A 15,149-nucleotide genomic window follows, 5' to 3' on the forward strand; every position below is an offset into this window, starting at 1 on the left:
TTAATCTGTCTACATAACACCCTTCTACATGTATGTGTACATTTCCATGCACATGGGCAATCTAAATACCTGTAAACCTATATTCCTACATATGATAATTTATATTTGAGGAATCAAAATACAGTACTTGCACATTTATGTTCTCAAACCGGGCAATCCAAATACCTGCAAAGTTATACTCTTACATATAATTTTTTATATCTGGGGAATCCAAATAGTCACACACCTACATTTCAACACATCATTTTAAAAAATACCTGAGTAATCCAAATACAGTAGACTCTTAGTTTACAGGAACCCAAGCAACCGGAACGCTCAAGCAAATGGCAAAAAACGAATAAATAATATGGCATTAACAAAGCTGAGTTTATAATACAGTAAAACTGTGTTACATTAAGTTGTTTCTCTTTTTTTGGGTCTTGCTTTTAATTGGTGTCAATAGAGTTTTATACTTGATTGTAAGCCGCCCTGAGCCGCCCCCCCCCCCCCGGGGGGGTGGGGTGGGGGGTGAGAAGGCCGGGATATAAATATTGTAATAAATAAATAAATTATGGTATGTTATAGTACAGAGTATAGAATTAGATAGGCCTATTTTTAATAATAACTCTCAAGCAACCATGAACTACACTTACCTGGCATCTACCAATCAATCAATGCCCTTTAACTGAGAGTCCACTGATGGGGAAAACCAGTTGTCAGGATACAATTTCAAAATAGATTCAGATGTATGGAGACCTCAGGATCGAACGCAATAAAATACCTTCTGATATTTATAGCCTGGAGCTCGATCTCAGCTCTTGTCACTCTTGAAAGCTTTATAGGCAAATTTAGAGCCTTTGTGAAAAGAGAGCATTCTACAAGTGCTTAATTACTCATATACAAGGATGCTACCAGCAAGGAAACACAACAGTAAATAGCAACTGGCTTCATGAGCATTGCAGTAGTAGCTGCTGCCCCCATTATTGGGTTAAGTCCCTGACAGAATGATTAATAGATATTATTTTAGCAGTGAATGATGAGTTCAGGGGAGAAACAACATGTAAAAGAACAACAGCCTTGATACATAAATGTCCGAAGACTTGGGTACATCTTAAATTATAAGCAAACTACTCCAGTATATTGTGATTTAAATGACAACTTATGCCGAAGCACTAAAACTAGAAAATGTGCAGTTAATGCAATAATAAGACTGTGCCACTTTGAATAACTTATTGATGACTGTGCTGTAAAATGGGCCCAATACTGCTATGCTGTGAATAGGTAGGGTTTTCATTGCCCTTCGTGTAAAAATAAAAGACGAAAATGTTCAAGACATTATATCTGGGGGATCCAAACACTATATTTGAAAGTGAATTCTGAATATATTATGGCACCTTATGTATAATGTCTCATACTTTAAATACTCATCTCTTTATGTTCTGTCACATAGCAAAGTTGAGGTTGAGAAAGAAAATTGAAATTGAAGTAAATTTGAGGGTTAAATTGAGGGTTAAAAAAATAATAGCTTTAAGCTCAGAATAATATGGTCTTTCAAAACAGGCCCACCTTTGTTTTCCAGTTTGAGTTCTTCTGCTAGTAAGCTGTCTTGTCTATTGCCAAGTACAAATGCCAGGAATGAGAGGATGAGGGCATCCAGGACTCCAATAATGGCCAGAATATACGCCCAGCGGATTGAACAAGCACCCAGCGTGTACTTGTCTGTCTTGTCACCACACATCCGTTTCACCTCTTTAGCATCCCAGCCATCAGGATAAATCATACAGCCAAGGACAAGGCAGGCAGCTGGGAAGGAAAAAAGAGAAAGAAAGAAGGCAATAAAAAACATGTATTTGCCATGTCTTCATTGTATTTCACAACGATGCACTTGCAAATTTTTTCAGTCTCACAGTCTTTCCCATGTTTTGTTCTCAAAATGTTAAACTTTGTGACTCAGGGACTTCATTGGCAGATCATTTCAAAATACTTTGTCAGCTCCAATTCTGTCAATTTCAACAGAGCACCCCAACGACTCTTTTGTCTGCTTTTCATCATTTCTGAACCTGTTATATGAATGCTCTTGCAAACCAGATGGGGAAAGTAGTACTCCCACTGACAGCACAGAGCAAATGGGAATACTCTAAATTAAAAGTCTGTCAAACTACTCAAGCAAACTCACAGGCAGGGAGAAGGCCTTGGGTTTTTTTTTACCCACATTTAACACCAATGAAACAAGATGTTGAACCAGGATGAAAAAAGGACGGAATATACAGTTTACAGTCCACTCCTAGTTTGTTGACTCTTGATTAAGGTTCTCATTAAAATGAAGGATTTGCATATGTAGCCCAACAGCACATCATGAATAAGTTGTATAACACTGTCAGTTTCTTCCGGAATTCTTCTCTGCTGCCTTTTCCCTTTGCAAAAGAGGGACAGAAAGCTCTGTCAACCTTAGGTTATATGGCAGAATGGCATAATATTTGGGAAATACTCTCACCCACAGGCCTTGCATTTTGCAAACTTCTAATCAACCTTTCTGCCTATTACATACTGCTCACATATCTAGTAGTAGTAGACCTTGGTAGTAATTTAATTTGGTTTGACTGGAAGAATACATAGATGACAGAGCTCCTAAAAAGATTAAATATGAAAAAATATAGTCAGGAAAATGCAGCTTTTTCTACAGCTATTTAATTATAAGCCCTGAAGAACATGGGCATGAAAATTAGGAAGAAGAATGAAATGGAAACCACATCAAAAGAAATGCAAACAGCCAATTTCCTCACTTAAGAAATGCAAAAATATTTACAATATATTTTATACAATCCTAGTGATGATATAGTTAATTTTAAATATAATATTGGAGAAAGAAGATGGTTTCAGTGCAATGACTGTTTTGGTAAATTATCGAATCAAAATTTTCACCTGTCATGTTTGAAGCATAGGTTAGTCCAAACGAGAGGACATCCAATCCATCAATAGGGTTCAGTTACTGATTTAACACTCAATAATTGATTATATCTAGTCCTGTTGGGGCTTCCAACAGGATTCCAGCCACAGATGTGATGAAACCTGTCACTGGGCTAGTCTTGCAATTCCAGCCCTCAAGCTCCTGTTGTTGACTTTGGCCTTTTATCCCCAAGATCCCTGACTAAATCTGGTACTTGGATCTCAAGGTGATTGCTATACTGTACAAGTGACTTGTTGATCAGTGAGTTCAATGTGGTTAAATGGGATCATCAATTCCCTGAATTCTGTCCACATACCCAGCTCTCAAAACCCTATCCAGTTTCTTCCTAACTGGCCTTGACTCTGTTGCTGCTTGGCCTAAGTAACTCTTTTCCAGACCAATGTGTATCCCAACCCCATTCCTGTATCATCATAGTCCTTCCTTCATAGGATTATGAAAGCTCTGATTGGTTTGCCCAGCCCCTCACTTCACAGATGCATTTTCAAATACAATTCTTGTAACATAATATTTATCAATTAAACTATCATTTTTATCTTCAGACAACAAAAGGACAGCTGCAAAGTCAACCTATGCATATCTGCCCTGAATGGTCAGACTTTTTCATCCTTCTCAAAGATTCAGGAAATTTTGTTTGTGTAACAAAATCTACTTTTTCTGATCACCTATCACTCCTTTACACACCCAATACCCTAATGTGTTGGTACCGAAAGAGATGCGCTCAAAGGCAAAAAAGATCACCACTCATTCAATATCCTTTCTTTCATCAAATATGTGTTTTCCCATTTTTCCATATGCCCTGTGTCCATTTTAACATTTAAAAAACCATTATGAAATATCAGGGAAAGTAGCAAGAGGGGCTACAGACATCAATAAATGGACCTTCTGACAAGCTCTTAGAAATGACCAGCCCACACACTTCCAATTCTTTCTATTCCAGCAAACCAAATGCTAATTTTTGTCCTTTAGACAACCATAATGGTAATGAAGTACCCTGTTTCCCCTAAAATAAGACATCCCCAAAAAATAAGACCTAGTAGAAGTTTTGCTGAATTGCTAAATATAAGGCCTCCCCCGAAAGTAAGACCTAGCAAAAGTTTTGTTTGGAAGCATGCCTGCCGAACAGAACACCAGAGCATGCAGGATTGGTAAATGTATGTACCATAGAGTGTTGTACATGTAAATAATGGTAGTAACAAGAAATTCTTGATAGGATTCACAGTTTGTCTGGTTATGCTGGTTTGTTATGACAACTACTGTACAGTATATAATAAATGTTCATTTTATTTGTTCAACAATAAATGTGAATTCTTCTTCATGGAAAAATAAGACATTCCCTGAAAATAAGACCTAGAGCATCTTTGGGAGCAAAAATTAATATAAGACACTGTCTTATTTTCGGGGAAACACGGTACTACTTATTCACCCATCTGTAAAGCATGCCTATGAATGTTTTATTGGAATAGGATGGGGAATTTGAACAGTCTTGAAGTAGGAGATGATTCTGGCATTTGAGATGGTGGCATGAGCCTTCATGAAGATTGAGAGGAGGAAGAAAGAGCAGTTGCTGAGGAACCCAGGAGAACAGGTATTGAAGAACACCTGATGATTATATTAACCTTTTGAACACACAGCACCTTTGTTCATATATTATTATTAATAATAATAATAATAATAATAATAATAATAATAATAATAAAACTTTATTTATACCCCGCCACCATCTCCCCAACGGGGACTCGGGGCGGCTTACATGGGGCCATGCCCAGAGCAATACAATATAACAAAATATAAAAACAACATATCATAGCACAATTAAAACAATACAATAGATAATAATATACATTACAAAAAGAAGTCAAAGAAACAGTAAAAACAAGGGCGGGCCGCATGAACACAAAGATAAAACTCAGGGTGAGAGAGACAAAGGAATATTAATTTATATATTAATTAATGCTTCTTTGAGAATCTCCCACTTCGCTTTGTCCTGCTGTCACTTATTCTCCCCCCCCCCCCCCCTTATTGGTATTTGCAATTTATATGACTATTTCAATTGATAGGTCAGACCAAAAATTGATGTGAAGTGGCAATAGCCAAAATCCACATCAATGCTAATTTGCTGATACTTCATAAAACTGTCACTGGTCATTGTAGCCACTAGTTTCAACTACTGCATCTGCTCTTATCACCAGTGCGAAGAACATACTACCAAGTTCCTCTAGAAGGTGGAGGTATTTATTAAGCTTTGCTATGATAAATGTAAGTTTGCCGAGATGATCTTGTTGTTGTTTGCCAGATGTTCCTCAAAGTGCTGACTTGGGTGGTCAGAGAATTTATTTGAGGCTGTCAGCTGTCAAAGCAAATTTATCAATTAAAGTAAGATTGGAAATCTGAGACTTTAGCTCTGGGGATGGAGGAATCCAAGTTCCCCACATAGTCACGACAATCTGACACAAAGAGAAATGTCCTCATGTTTCTTTTATAACCTGATCTGATAGAACAGGTATCTAAATGATATTAGTTTCCCCAAAGTGCTAACATTTTAATTCTTTTTACCGGAATAGAATAACAGAGTTGGAAGAGACCACATGGGTCATCTAATCCAACTCCGTACCATGAAAGAAAAGCACAATCAAAGCACCCCTGACAGATGAATTAAAAAAACTTGATTAATACTGAAGCACCAGTATCTTATTCATTATTATTTTCTGCAAACTTTTTTTAGTCATGGCTTGGAATGTTCAAACGCAGCTTCCCCAAAACCCTATCAAGGTCCTACAACCATATCAACAAACATTTAATGATGATTACATGGCTTTAAAAAAAGTTTTGCGATCAGGAAATCAAGAGAAAGTAGGCAATGCTTCACTGATGAGGTCTTAACCACATTTTCATTTCAGAACTCAAGCCTTGGAATATCTTGGATATTCTGGGTTATGTGGTTGTGTGGAAGGGCCCAGGATCAGTTTTAAGTAAGCACTGGTTGTACATTAAAACATTAAGTGCTTAGAGTATGGATCATGAGTCTCGGTTTCCACAGACTGTGTTGGACTGTGACTCCCATCAGCCCCAGTCAGGGATATAGCTGGGGAGGGGGGTTAAGGGTTCACAACCCCTCTGAAATGTGTTGAATTTTTTTTAAAAAAAACCTGTTTTACTCATTAATTGGTTAACCAGTTAAAATTAATGAGAAAACTAGTTTTTTTTAATCTGACACATTGGGGAGGTTGAACTCCCCCCCATGGCCCTGGCCCTAGCAAATATGGTCAGTGGTCAGGTTGATGGGAATAATAAATCAACAGCATCAGGAAAGTAACAGCTTCTTTACCTTGCACTGGGCATTATATGTTTTGAAAGATTTAATTTAAAGGGACAGGAAGTTGGGAAGAACATTTGAAAACAGAGAAAGAAAGAGAGACACAATATAGATTGAGTATCACTTATCCAAAATGTTTGGGACCAGCAGTGATTTGGATTTTGGAATATCTGTATTTGCATATATGTGCATAATGAGATATCTTGGAGATGGGACCTAAATCTAAACACAAAATTCATTCATGCTTCATATACACCTTATATACATAACCTGAAGGCAATTTTATACAATATTTTAAATGATTTTGCACACGAAACAAAACTTGTTTACACTGTGCCATCTGAACTATCTCAGCCACCTATAATGACAATTTTGAATTTCGGACTATTTCAGATTTCCAGGCAAGGGACGCTCAACATTTCTGTCAAAGAGACAAGAACATCAGTCCAAAAAGCAATACTTTTAATCATGATTTAAGACAATAGATGTCTGAAAATAGCAGCACAATTGAAAGGAAGCAGTCAAAGCAGGAGAGGATAAATATTAGAAAATCATAAGGAAATTAAAGACTTCAAATAAAAGCTTTGAAAGAAAACAGCAGATGGGGAATGTGTAAACAAACAGATACCAAGTAACTATGAAGATAGTCCATCCTCCTCCATTCCAAAATTCATGAATTTCCTTTTATGAAATCATCAGGGATTACTATGAAGACAGTCAAACTTTGAAAATATAAGGTCATTATCTGTGATAAATTAAATTCAGATTCAACATGAACTATTTAGGACTGTGTGATGTTAAAAATTCTAAAAGTAGCAGAAATATTTTCAGCAACCAACTGCATTGCTAATGTATCTCCATTGCAACCTATTTGTCTCCCTTTCCCTGAGGAGAAATGCTACATACGTTGAACTGTTACGTATTATTATTATGTTGCAAATACATATGAGAATGGTTGCTTGGTGACAGAATCTCAATAGAGGGAAACCTTATGCCTGTTCATCTGTAGAGCTAACCTGAAGGCAAATATGTGACACACATACAGGTCTTGCCAACAAAAGTCATTGTGTGCCCATCAGCTTTCCAGGCTTTCACATGTTGAGCATGAAGGTCAGTAAAACGCTTCGTAAACCCCTTTAGCATAATGAATAGTGAGTTCCGGTGACTGGTAACCTTAAAAACTAGTTTCTGAATTACAAGCATACCTCAGTTAACAAAGCCACTGGCAAAGATGTTCCTTTTTATGAAGTCTTTTTATGTCCATTCAAACACTGTATGTTTTAACCTTTGTCTAACAAAGTATTTTATCATCAGAATAGGGAGGATGTTGAAGGACGGCTTGAGAAACGCAGATATCGGTGTACTGGCAGTAAACAATCCATTAAGTCTTGAGCTGGGAAAGAAATGGATTCTATTCTAACTGAAATTGCTCTAATTGTGCTTGACTTCTTAAAAGATGTAAGATATACAGCAGGTACCTCCAGAAAAACTTCCTGAACATGTGTTAGAAGCAAAACTAAGAAAAGGGGAACCAGATAGATATGTCTCACCAACTACCCCACTTGCAGGCATGTTTTTAAAAAGCATACTGTACATCTATACATTACATTTTGGAAAAAGCCATTCAGGGTTCCTAGATGGTTCAAACATTGTAATTCACTTAGGCATGACTTTGCTGACTTAGTTGTTTCTTTCACATGCACATACTGTTAGTTCTGGGCAAAAGGTTTTCTGAAATGTATTGATGTGCTCTTCTTTTATGTGGTGTAGGAACCAATACCCATTCTTACCTCTGATACCAAATTTTCTGTTTAAAAAATAATGCACAGAAACACATCCATTTTGTTAACTGAGGAATATTCATAAGGAGAGATTGGTCTACAAAATACAAATACTGAGTGGAAGCTTTCAGGCATGCAGCAATGGAGGGAACCTATATACATGTCCCTTTCCTTCCCATTCCCACAACCATCTACCAAAAAGTTACTTTAAGGGGTTATTCTGATCAATACAGGATGGCTCATATGGGGTTGCTGGGGGTAGAATAGGAGAAGAAACATGGCTTCCTGCAACTAAAATTAACACCTATATATGAGCCTAATTTTAGTTTCATCACATCCCACAATGAACTCCTGCATATAGATGTAAAAATTTCTGGAAATTTCAGGAAAAAATGAATTTTTCAGAAAACTAAAAAATGCAATATTGTGAACTTCTATAGATTAAAAGTAATTTTGTTACTTTAGGAACTTAAAATGAATTATATATTATTCAGTTTGCCATAACATTGGACTGTTTGATATATTAAATATTCATAATATAATTACAAATTGAATTTATTTTATTTTTGTTGCTATTGCAAATGAAGCCCCAAAGATCTGAGCTCTAAGGGACGCCTGAACTATAGTCTCTTTGGTTTGCCAGTGTGGAGGGCAGTCTACCTCATCTCCAACTATCAACTTCAGTAAGATGGGAAATTATTTTGTCTCTGCTAATTCACCATGGTATGAAGCAGGAATAATGTACTCACTTCCATAAAAACAACTAAGGCCCCATCTTCATGGACACTATAATTCAGCTTTGAGATTACTTGGGTCCATGGCAGCTACAAAATGCACACCGCCAATGTGTGCTGCAGCACACATTTAAGAGTATACAGTGCATTTAAAAAGCCGCAGGAAAGTCCAAGTTAAGTCAAATAATGCACTGTAGCAGATGCCAGTGTATCCCAGATGCAGAGCAAAATCGGCTTTGCAAAATGTAGAATGCATTGTAGACACTTACCTCTACTGAAGTGCATTACAGACTGCATTACAGTGCATTACAGAGTCTGCTGAAAAGCATCCCAATGGCTTGGATGGGCAGCAGAGGGCTAACTGTCCCCCCTCCCAGGAGGGGTAATTGATTACCGCTGATCCTGTCACTCCCCCCCCCAACCATATGTTTCTGGAGCGCTGATGTGCATCTCTTTAGAAATGGAAAAAAAACCCACAGAGCAGTTTGAGGCCAGGTTCCATGGTTAATATAATTACCCATTTGGCCTCAAACCAGTTCCATACCTGTCAATCTAATCACGTGCACAGCAAAACCAGTTCCAGGCAGCATTATAGTATCAGTATAGGTATGCCCTAAGAAAAGGAAACCAAGACTGGGAATTATAATATTCTGCTATTGTACATAGTCTTCCATCAAAGTCTTCTTCTTAGATTCTGGGGCAATAAATACATGACCACCTTGCCTTGATAACTTAATTATTACTTTAAAATGAAAAAAGACATAATCCACTTTCCCCTGTTTTTTTTTCCAGGAAAAAATACTTTGGGGAAAAAAGCAAGAAAAAATCATTCCATTTTTTTTCATTTTTTCTGTCCCTCCCACATTTCTAATCCTGCTTCCACATCACATTGTTCAGGAGGTCCCTCAACCTTCCAGAAAAGCTTTTTGAGGGACAAAGAGTGTTATGGGTGGAAGAGGGAACAAAAAACGTTCTTTTTGCAACAGTTTTGATTTACTCATAGGTTCGAAGTCAGTGAGGTGATATACAAAGAATAAAGGTTATTTTAGTATCAAGAATAAACCTGAATTTGCATCTCATTATCTCTTCTATTTTGCTGTAGAAAGATGGGCTGACAGCTCTGACTAAGAACAAAGCTCTGCTTAAGGTCAGAAGAATGAGCAATATTTTCTATTAGGCCTCTTGGGCTACTTCTGCAATAGAGAATTTCTTGCTGCTGATGCATACCCTTTTTTTAAACAGCTGAAATGGAATTAAAATTGATATTTCAAATAGGTATTTGATAAAATGGCATTATTATTCCCCCCTTTTAACAGCAAAATATAACTCTTTTTATAAAAAAGACGGAAGTATTCTATTAAAGGTGGAAGAACCTTAAGATATTTCTGCAGTGATTCTCAAGATTAGAAAGGCAGAGACTGTGAGTGTAGTATATATGGAATACCTCGTAAAAACTCTGCAGTGGGGAAAACATGCAAAAAGAGCACAGAAGGAAACAGAATGTAACTCATACAGAAAGCCATCCTGATCTATATATATAAAAGAGTGATGGCATCACGGCAATTCACAAAACAACAAAAGTACAGGCCCCCCAACCTCAAAATTTGACAACACAACCCATCATCCACGCCTCAAGGTTGATACAACAAAAAGAAAAGAAAAATAAAGTCCTAATTAGAGGGAGAGCAATAATTTTTTTTATCCAATTGCTGCCAGTTTAGAGGGCTAATCTCTGCCCACTTCGTTGCCTAGCAACCAAGGGACAGCCAGGTTTCAGTTAGGGGACAGGCAGATTTAGGCCTCACTTAGACTTCTTCCACAGATTATCTAATTTGCACTGGATTATATGGCAGTGTAGACTCAAGGCCCTTCAACACAGCTATATAACCCATTTATAATCTTATATTATCTCCTTTGCACTGGATTATCTTGACTCCACGCTGCCATATAATCCACTTCAGTGTGCATTTTATACAGCTGTGAAGAAGGGGCCTCATATAATACAGTTCTAAGCAGATAATTTAAGATTATCAATATACAGTAGAGTCTCACTTATCCAACGTAAACAGGCTGGCAGGATAAGTGAATATGTTGGATAATAAGAAGGGATTCAGAAAAAGCCAATTAAACATCAAATTAAGTAATCGTTATATAAATTAAGCACCAAAACATCATATTATACAACAAATTTGACAGAAAAAGTAGTTCCATGCGCAGTAATGCTATGTAGTATTTACAGTAGAGTCTCACTTATCCAACACTCGCTTATCCAACGTTCTGGATTATCCAATGCATTTTTGTAGTCAATGCTTTCAATATATCGTGATATTTTGGTGCTAAATTCATAAATACAGTAATTACTATATAGCATTACTGTGTACTGAACTACTTTTTCTGACAAATTTGTTGTCTAACATGATGTTTTGGTGCTTAATTTGTAAAATCATAACTTAATTTGATGTTTAATAGGGTTATCCTTAATTCCTCATTATCCAACATATTCGCTTATCCAACGTTCTGCCGGCCCGTTTATGTTGGATAAGTGAGACTCTACTGTACTGTATTTACAAATTTACCACTAAAATATCACAATGAATTTAAAACACTGACTACAAAAACATTGATTATGAAAAGGCAGACTGCGTTGGATAATCCAGAACATTGTATAAGCGAATGTTGGATAAGTGAGATTCTTCTTTAATATGAAATAATTACTGGGATAGAATAATGCAGAACAATATAATCTCTAAAACCAGGACAGTAAATGAACAGGGGAATTCCACACAGGAAACAATCGGGGCCAGCTAACACCTCCCAACAAAGTACTCCCATCATCAAAGTCTGGCAAATCCTGTTTTCTCAGGGCCACAGACAGTAGAAGCACATAAAATATCGCAAACAACACCACTCTGAAAACAAGGGAATTCCAGACATGAAACAATCAGGGCCAGCTAACACCTCCCAACAAAGTATTCCCATCATCAAAGTCTGGAAAATCCTCTGTTTTCTCAGGGCCACAGACAGTAGAAGCACATAAAATATCACAAACAACACCACTCTGAAAACAAGGGAATTCCAGACAGGAAGCAATCAGGGCCAGCTAACACCTCCCAACAAAAAATTCACTCAGGGAGGAAACAGCTAGGCTTTAAAGCTGCAAGGCCATTACATCCTAATCATTTTTCCTAATTGCAGCATTCATACTTGCCTCCAACAAACAAAAAAAACCAATCAGAAATATTGTATATTCACAACCTTTAGGAAATAATATACCCTGATGGCGCAGCGTGTTGAAGCGCTGAGCTGCTGAACTTCTGGACCGAAAGGCCACAGGTTTGAATTGGGGGAGCGGAGAGAGCCCCCACTGTTAGCCCCAGCTTCTGCCAACCCAGAAGTTCGAAAACATGCAAAGGTGAGTGCATCAATAGGTACTGCTCCGGCGGGAAGGTAACGCCGCTCCATGTAGTCATCCCACATGACCTTGGAGGAGTCTACGGACAACGCCGGCTCTTCGGCTTAGAAATGGAGATGAGCACCAACCTCCAGAGTCAGACACGACTGGACTTAATGTCTGGGGAAAACCTTTACCTTAACTACCACCAATTCCTCAATACTTTATTTCCCATACCACCATACTTCGCCACAGCAACGCGTGGCCGGGCACAGCTAGTGTTCTATAAAATAAGAGTCAACAACTAATGACCACTGAGGGGAAAATTGATATATAGAAGCAACAGTAAACACAGTCACAATGTGATGAAAAAAGACAGGGTAAGGTGAGGTTTTGTTAAGTGGGTGATGACTAGAAATTACTCTTATTTGAGAGGTACTGATGAAACGTTACTGAGTGGGGAGGACCTAAGAGCCTGAAGTGCAGATGGTGTAGCAGTGACATAGACAACGGCAGACATCTGGCAGGCAGGTGTTAGATTTTGGTGGCTAGCCAGGAACTCAAACTTATCTTTGTGGCAACAAATGTAACTGCAATGAAGGTGTTGAGCAGAGAGAGAATCAGAGCAGAAAAGCAGAACAAATTGGCTGTCAGCCTTTGCACACTGAAAGCTCAGGCGTAGGACCACAGTCTCTGGTGACACACATTTCCTCCATCAAAAATCATTCTGGAGAATTTCTTCTCTGCAAGAAAATCTGGTTGAGCAGATGTGTTATTGTTCATCAGTTCAGCTGTCAGTTTGGCTTCATGCACTTCTAAGACTGCTATTAAACCTGGCATTACTCCCTGCAATGCTAATGATGCAGCTCTCATGTGGAAAAGATTTTTTTTAATATCCAGTTTGCAGAATAAACAACTAGATTTTAATATGCCTTTCTTAAGGTCTGTCCATATTCATAGGAGATCAACAATTAAAGCATTCATGCTTAGATAATCATCCAATCTCTGTTTCAAAGCCTTTGACAAAGGAAAGTCCACCATGGCCCAAAACGGTCTATTCCCTGTTGAACAGTTTTTGACCTTTGACCGTTCTTTCTAATGTTCAGTAGAATCTTCTTTCAGATAATTTGAATCTTTGGGCTCCATCTTCTGAGGCAGCAGAATACAAGCTTATCTATGTAATACCCCTTTAAACATTTAAATACAGCTTTTACATAGAATCATAGTTAGAAGAGACCTCATGGGCCATCCAGTCCAACTCCCTGCCAAGAAGCAGGAAAATCGCATTCAAAGCACCCCCGACAAATGACCATCCTGCCTCTGCTTAAAATCCTCCGAAGAAGAAGCCTCCACCACACTCCGCAGCAGCTCTCGAACAGCTCTCACAGTTAGGAAGTCCTTCTTAACATTCATGTGGAATCTTCTTTCCTGTAGTTTGAAGCCATTGTTCCACGTCCTAGTCCAGCAGAAAACAAGCTTGTTCCCTCCTCCTTATTACTTCCCCTCACATATTTATACATGGCCCTCATCATGTCTTCTCTCAGTCTTCTCTTCTACAGGCTAAACATGCCCAGCTCTTTAAGCCGCTCCTCATAGAGCTTGTTCTCCAGGCCCTTGATAATTTTAGTTGCCCTCCTCTGGACACATTCCAGCTTGTCAACATCTCCCTTCAATTGCAGTGCCCAGAATTGGACACAGTATCCCAGGTGTGGTCTGACCAAGGAAGAATGCAGTAGAGGGGCAGCATGACTTCCCTGTATATAGACAGTATATTCCTATTTATGCAGGCCAAAATCCCATTGGCTTTCTTTACCACCACATCGCATTGTTGACTCATGTTTAACTTGTTGTCCATGAGGACTCCAAGATCTTTCTCACATGAATAGCTGTCGAGCCAGTCATTCTGTATCTTTGCATTTCATTTTTTTCTGCCTAAATGAAGTATCTTGCATTTATCCCTGTTGAAGTTCATTTTGTTAGTTTCGCCCCATCTCTCTAATCTGTTAAGATCATTTTGGATTCTGCTCCTGTCTTCTGGAGTATTAGCTATCCCAATTTGGTGTCATCTGCAAGCATGATGATCATGCCTTCTAACCCTTCATCTAAGTCATTAATAAAGATGTTCAATAGAACCGGGCCCAGGACAAAACCCTGCGGCACTCCACTTGTCACTTCTTTCCAGGATGAAGAAGATTCATTGGTGAGCACCCTTTGGGTTCGTTCGTTTAGCCAATTACAGATCCACCTAACTGTAGTTGTGTTTATTTCATTTTTTGAAAATCAGTTCTCCTAAAGTCCAGAATGCATGCTTGACTTGTCTGAGTTTTGGCCTTCCTTTGTATTGCAAACTGCAGGAGCCCATGGTCACTTACTCGTAAGGATGACCTCTCCAAACTTTTCCTCTTTAGGATAAAACACACCCAATGTCCCCAACTTCCCTCATAGGTTTTACTTTTAATGCCATTTTTAAATTTAAAAATTGTTTCCCCACAGATGTTTTAATAATTTACAATTATACAACACTTTCTATTACAACAAGTTACCCCCTTCATTCCAGACAAATCAATCCTCCTCCCATCAATCCCCAATGCAAATCTCTCACACCTGCATTTTTCAATATCTTTCATTGTCTATTATTATAGCAGTATTTATCTAGTTGTTAATCCAAAATTTCATTCAGTCACTTGGAGGTTTAAATTTGCCACTGTTTTGACACATATAAGTAATAACCAGTTTCTATGTAATGTCAAATAAGTCTTCTTTTATTGTTTCTTTTGATACTCTTGTCTGATAGGGCAATAGCCCATTTTATGTTTAACTAATTGACTGATAGATAGATATCCCACCTTTTCCCCAGTATGGGACCTAGTACTGCTAGGTTTTTGAAGGGACCATCAAAATTCATGACACACAGGATTAAAAATCAGAAAGATATTAATTTTAAAAACCAACAAAAACATCAAAATAGTGAAATCTTAATTGG

The 15,149-nt window shown here is 37.9% G+C and overlaps 1 protein-coding gene across 2 annotated transcripts in view; it reads right to left on the reverse strand.

Annotated features, from left to right (window-relative positions):
* Positions 1-15,149, reverse strand: part of lhfpl3 (LHFPL tetraspan subfamily member 3) — a 291,185-nt gene that overhangs the window by 98,099 nt on the left and 177,937 nt on the right. For both annotated transcript variants that reach the window (XM_008111544.3, XM_008111545.3), the window contains exon 2: positions 1,546-1,782. In XM_008111544.3, the coding sequence (XP_008109751.1) occupies positions 1,546-1,782 (237 nt within the window). The remainder of the gene's footprint in view (positions 1-1,545; positions 1,783-15,149) is intronic.

The sequence above is a fragment of the Anolis carolinensis genome, chromosome 5 (assembly GCF_035594765.1).
Source record: "Anolis carolinensis isolate JA03-04 chromosome 5, rAnoCar3.1.pri, whole genome shotgun sequence".
NCBI lineage: Eukaryota > Metazoa > Chordata > Lepidosauria > Squamata > Dactyloidae > Anolis > Anolis carolinensis.